This window comes from Hippocampus zosterae, chromosome 15 (genome assembly GCF_025434085.1).
Source record: "Hippocampus zosterae strain Florida chromosome 15, ASM2543408v3, whole genome shotgun sequence".
NCBI lineage: Eukaryota > Metazoa > Chordata > Actinopteri > Syngnathiformes > Syngnathidae > Hippocampus > Hippocampus zosterae.
The window spans coordinates 55,327-61,388 of NC_067465.1; the positions used below are offsets into that span (position 1 = coordinate 55,327).

Sequence of the window (6,062 nt, forward strand, 5' to 3'; positions counted from 1 at the left end):
TCAGGAACGCACTTTGTCAATGGCCACTTCATTATTGGCCTTACTAAACCACGCCTGACTAAAACTTTGCTGTGGCGTAACAACCTTGACAACGTCTGTTTACAATCTTTCGGAGCTGAACGATATTGAGTGACAAATAAAAAGTTTGAAATTAGAAGAAAAAGAGGGGGGCAGAAACTATTTAGATAAGAAAAAAAACCTTTATTAGTCTCACAATGGAGAAATTCCCAATTTACAGCAGCAAAAATAATGAAAAGGAGAAAGAAAAACAAAACGCAAAAGTGTTTGCACGCACCCAAAAACATCTAAGGATGCAAACTGTGTTGTTCCTCTTTGTTGAGGAATGGGAACTGTCAATTTGCTCTTGGCCCTTCCTTGGTTACAGGTTCTTTGATCTCTCTGTAAGGTGGAAGAAGACCCAACACCACGTAGTCTTTTCTTCAGTTTATCACAACGCAACACGAATCGATTCGGGCTCCTGTGAGTCTCAGATCTCATCAGGAAGCCCCGAGCAACTTCAGTCACACGTACATATAGGCATAGTATGTTAATTATGTTAATTAGGGGCGGGCAGTCCTTCCCCTTATGTAAAAATCTGAAACAAAGAAAGTCAAGCAAAGTTCGATCTTGGCATTTTGACAAAGTACAGAGAATACCTGCTGGTCCACAAATCTTGAGATTAGGTTTCCTCTTCGAAGGCACTTGACAGCCTTCAGGGACTTTTACGATGTGGGGGACGCAAAAGAAGACGGCCAGGGGGCTGCAGAGCTATGTTTGTGTGTATTTAACACACAAAGCGTAATTCTCCGTTTTATGCCGAGTTCGGCACTAAACTTCAACTGAGTGTGTCATTAAACAACTTGTAGCCCTTTTTGGAGGATGATTCGGTGTCCTCGCCATCGATCAGTGATGTTGCGGGAGTTCTCCCCCATCCCCACTTTCCACTGCTTATCTGTGTTCGTGCTCCTACTCGCGCGTGCGATGCCCTTGCCTGCCTGCCTCTGTTGCCATGGCGCAGCAGGTAACATTAGGGCTAGCGCAGGAGGCACACGGCCTGAATTCAAATGCCCAAGACCCCCCCTTGGACACAACAGCAACCCCACCACCGCCCTCCTCCACAATATCTGGACCCTTACTGCATCTTGTTTCGTTCAAGTCATGTTCTGTTTGGTGTTTGCGAGCACATGTCAAGTGCCCTGTGGGGTTTTGTTACCTCCCCCAAGGAGACTGCTTTCACCCATGAAATGCTAGTATCATCTAAAGACTTTTTTTTTCTTTTCAAATCTGCTTAATGTCTTGTCACTCAAATCATTTGGATTTGAACTTTTCCCACCCGAAATGAATAGCAATGCTGGACCATTCATCGGTTCCAGTCAATGCGCTTTTCCCGCCGCTCGGGGGCAGTATAACACAGCCACACAAACGCAAAGCAAGTGACTCAGTCAGCTGCAGTGACATTTTTGCGCAGACGAGGAATGAATATCTTCCGTTTACTTGTGTTGCGTAACCCACTCAGCAGTTCACAGAAGAAAACGGTCTGCCAAGTCATATCAATTGGAACTTTGGACAATTTGGGCTAGCTTCAGAAGACGGCGTCTGTGAGTTTGTCGTGAAATTGGACATTCATTCATCTTCCGAGCCGCTTGATCCTCAATAGGGTCGCGGGGGGTGCTGGAGCCTATCCCAGCTGTCTTCGGGCAGTAGGCGGGGGACACCCTGAATCGGTTGCCAGCCAATCACAGTGCACACAGAAACAAACAACCATTCGCACTCACACTCACATTTCACAAAAGTTCTTTTTAGACATTTGCGACTTGTCAATGTGTTGTTTCTCCCGGGAAGAACCGAATCTTCTTCCTTTACTTGCATTCGAAAAGTACAAACGTGTCGCATGGTTTCGGATGAATATTTAAAGTGCGACCCGAGTGTGGTCAGAACATGCTGTGCCTCTTGAATATCTTCATCCTGGTCATGTAGGTGAAGTAGAAGAAGGTCAGGCTGACCAGGGCGTTCTTCAGAGGGAACAAGACGGGCGTGACGGGTCCGAAGACGGCCAGCAGGCACACCCGCGTGACCAAAAATGGAAAATCCTGGAGGGCCACTCCTGCCGCGGACGAAAACGGGCCACGCGGGGCGAGGGCAGCCCGCAGGCTGGACAGGAAGGCCAGGATGAGGACGGGGTACGCCCAGGCCGAGTAGAAGACGGCCGGCTCGCCCGCCACCCGCACCAACTCCGCCGTGTCCAACCAGAACAGGAAACAATCCACAAACACCTCCGACCTGGCGTCGCTCCTCCCCAGGAAGCTCAGGAGGCCCGGGAAGGCTCGCGAGGACGAGTATGGGTAGGCGGGGGGGCCCAAAGTTCCGGAGGCGATCGGCGCCGAACGGCCCGCGGGGAGTTCGGGACGCCGGCGGGGGGTGTCGGGATCGCCGGTGTTGGGGATGGAGATGGAGCTGACCGCTGCCAAGTTGGTCAGGACCGGGCCCGGGAGCTCAAAGCCAAGGTCCGCATTGTCAGCTGCGAATCACAACAGACGTTGGCGTAGCGCACACGACCAGTCGCGTATTTGCATACAAATTTAGAAACCAAGGACCCCCCCCGCCCCAAAAAAACACACACACACACAGAGAAGTTCCCCCTAAAAATGGAATGTAAAACAAATATCCTTTTTATGATTGTAACCTTTAAAAAATGCGATATATCGTTTGTTCTTATTTAAGGAACTGTTGATAATTGTAATAATGAAGAGAGCGGCATATGAAGTCAGCGGTAGGGTATCGGAAGACTGGTCTGCCGGGCAGCGCGGGTTCAACGATGAACGCGACGTCACGTAAAATGTCAATGTTTACATTACATTGTCCGAGGAGCCGGCAGGGCCGCAGCCTCTCCACCAAGTCGGCGCAAATGAGCCACAATATGACCAAAGAGGCGGGCAACTCGGCAAAGTGGTCCAGCCGCACGCCCGCGTTGACTTGAACCTAATGACAGATGGATGAGGACTTCAAGACTTACAAGATGAAAAAACATCCGAGCTTGTGCAATGTTAAGGGTTAGAAACTGGTCTCGAAATACGTGGATGATGGCAGTAAAGTTAATGGGCAACCTGGCACATGACTGACTGCAACTGAATAACTCACAATCGTCTTGTGACGGAGGCAAGTCTTTTTTTTTTTTTTTTTTTGCCAAAAAGTGACCAAAGTCCTTTTCACACCTACGGAAATGCATCGGCCTCGAGATTGTTTGGGGGATTTTCTCGAGAGCTGTAATGAGCCTTTTTTTGGACTTTCATTTTAAAAGCCGTCTGAATGTTTTACTTTTAATTTGGAAATACATGCATCTCTTTTTTGAAGGATCATTCAAAGGAGTTTAAAAAAAATGTTCTTACCTGGGAGCTTGCTATTATAATGGCAAAGGAAGGTAACGTGCACAAGAGGAGATACGCCAGCATTGTTGGTCTCCTAGGCGGATGCAGGGGAAGAATAAACAAAGCATGAACAATTGGAGCATGCGCGTATAGCGCAGTGGTGCCTTTTCAAATCAACACCGCAGACAAAACGTGTGTGTGGGGGGGGTGAATGTCATTTTGATGCATTTCAATGGGGGAAGATGACTCGAGATAAGAGCGTGGTCACACAACAATTCACACGCGTCTCAAGCCGCAGGAGTGCATTTTCCCCATTTCGCGGTAAATTCTGCTTCCGGCACACGACACGGTCAGCGCAAAAGCACTCACCAGCGGCCGGCCTTCGGTCTACGCCTCTTCAGGATGCGATACTTGAGGGGCACCCAGACCAGCAGGGCGCAGGAGGTCACGTAGGCCACCGAGGAGGCCACCGCCAGCCAGTAGGCGGTGTCGTCGCGTCCCCTCACGTCGCTCAGCAGGCGGGCAAAGCGCTCGGCCAGCGCCAGCACGGGGACGGCCAGCGCCGCAAACTGCAGCAGCTCGTAGGCGGCCAGCTTCAGCGTCTTGGCGGAGGTCATGGCGAGAGGCGACGATAATGACGCCGACGACGTCGACGGAGCAGCGCGGTGGACTCAGGACGCGTTAGAAGGAAGCGAGCCGACGCTGCGTAATGACGGCGCAATCGCTTTACGGCTGGGATAATGCTCACTTTTTACGAGGCGCTTCCTTCCCGCGGCGACCCAACGCACACGTTTGACCAAATGCCGCCACATGAAACTCAAAAGGTGCCGGGCTAGTTGTCAATGAAATGTATGAGTGTACATTTGAAAAAGTTGAACCTCAACACAAAACCCAAATGGTCCTTGACATTTTAATGGCAAGTCAAACGTTAATGACATTTGAGTTCTTAATTGGAGTAGCCATTGAATTGGAATCATTGTGCTGACATCAAAGCCTGAGTGCGGGTGGCCAGGCCTCATCGCTTCAGCCCGGCCACCGGGGACTCGCCAACCAGGCTCACCTCCAGCTCTGAATTCCACCCCCCCCCCTTTATGTTGGAGCACACATGTAATGAGCGCCACACTAAATCAATAAAAAGAGGAGGTTCACCAGGAACCGGTTTGGGCAACGCTGGCCAGAAGCACCAAGGATCTTGGAAGGATCTTGGCCTTCCTCCTCAAGACAAGAACTGGTCCCAGCCTCCAAGTGCCTTTCTTTTCTCGAAATTGATGAAGCTGACAAACATTCACATTTGAATTTCAAAGAACACACCACCACACACACACACCTCGTTCTATACATTTGGCCGCTTTGTCTTTTTATTGTGAAGACCAATTGAAAAGTATGCTTCAAAGAATAGGATACTCGTTGGGTTGAAAAAAGAATCAGAATTTTTCAATGGAACACCCTAAAATGTATCAGCCCTCAAAAAAAAAAACACAAAAAAAAACAAGAAAGGGATTCCACCGTTACGCTATATCAATTTAATGAGCTGATCAGCGGTCATTCCGAACATCTACACAAGTTCGCCTGGTGTGGCGTAAAATCGAGTTAACAGCATCGGGAGGGAATTGAAGTGGTATACTTTGCAATTCGGTCCGGCTTTCAAATGCACAAAAGGAGCTTTGCTTTCCGTTCTCATCCTCCGATACGAGCATCGCAAACGGAGACCTGAAGACATTTCCTTCCTCTTATCACGTACAACAAACGGAATGCGATCATCGTCACCTTCCCCGAATACTCGCCACGTTGTAATGGCCTCGCAAGCCATACATAAATTAAAATACTCTACAAAAGAAAGAAACCCCAGTCGTTTTCCCCGCTCGGCTCTCCGAGGCCGGGCGCTCACTGAGCTAAACATTATTTACAAGAGCCATGTGCATGCTTTGCGTCGCTCACCCCGCCCCCGAAAAGACGACCAAAAAAAAAAAAAATACAAATAAAAGTTGCTTCAGTTTTCAGTACTTGGAGAAACCTCAATATCGAACGGAGACAAAGTCAATGCCACTTTTGTAGGACACGGTTAGCACAGTAGTGAGTACGAAGGCTGCTATCACACACGAGTTTTTGTCCTTTAGATCGCGTCAACAAAACAACACTGAGTGCAAGGGGGGAAAAAAAAAAGCGCAGTAGCGTCCACATTTCTCATGCCGATCATGACCGGAAATGCGAGGTGGCGTACGTTCTCTCTTGCCACAAACGCACAGAGTGTAGAATGACTGCAATTGGGTTTGGAGTTAGTCACGTGATACAAGATTGGGGGGGAAATTCTTTGTTTGCTCCCGATACATTGGAATTATTATTATAATTATGATGATAAAAAGTATCGAATTTACAGAACAAAAAGAAACAATATGAATGATGAATTTGCGAGGATCAGTAAGACATGCGAGGGAACTTTTTCTCTTTGACTTCATCAACTTTCGCCACAAGGTGATTGGGCTCTTTCCCGTGACCAAGAAACGGGAAAAGTCATTCTTGGGAACAACAAAACAGAAGGCTTGGGAAAAATGAATGACAATCGATTTGGGGAATGTTTGGGGGGCAAAACGTGCTCGTCTCGCAGTAGAAATAGAAGCGAGTTGACATTATTCATTCATCGTCATTCATGCGAGTTCAACTAGCGCTAATCATCAAAATCATTTGGAGACAAGAATG

General features: G+C 48.4%; 1 protein-coding gene across 1 annotated transcript; it reads right to left on the minus strand.

Moving 5' to 3' along the window:
- Nucleotides 1-1,823: 1,823 nt before the first annotated feature.
- On the minus strand, nucleotides 1,824-5,896 carry tmem236 (transmembrane protein 236). Its single transcript, XM_052087103.1, has 4 exons — nucleotides 3,735-5,896; nucleotides 3,387-3,459; nucleotides 2,856-2,979; nucleotides 1,824-2,518 (listed from the first exon to the last, which is right to left on the minus strand). Exons 1-4 carry the CDS (start codon nucleotides 3,980-3,982, stop codon nucleotides 1,932-1,934), a joined length of 1,032 nt encoding a protein of 343 aa, XP_051943063.1. The 5' UTR covers nucleotides 3,983-5,896; the 3' UTR covers nucleotides 1,824-1,931.
- Nucleotides 5,897-6,062: the final 166 nt, after the last annotated feature.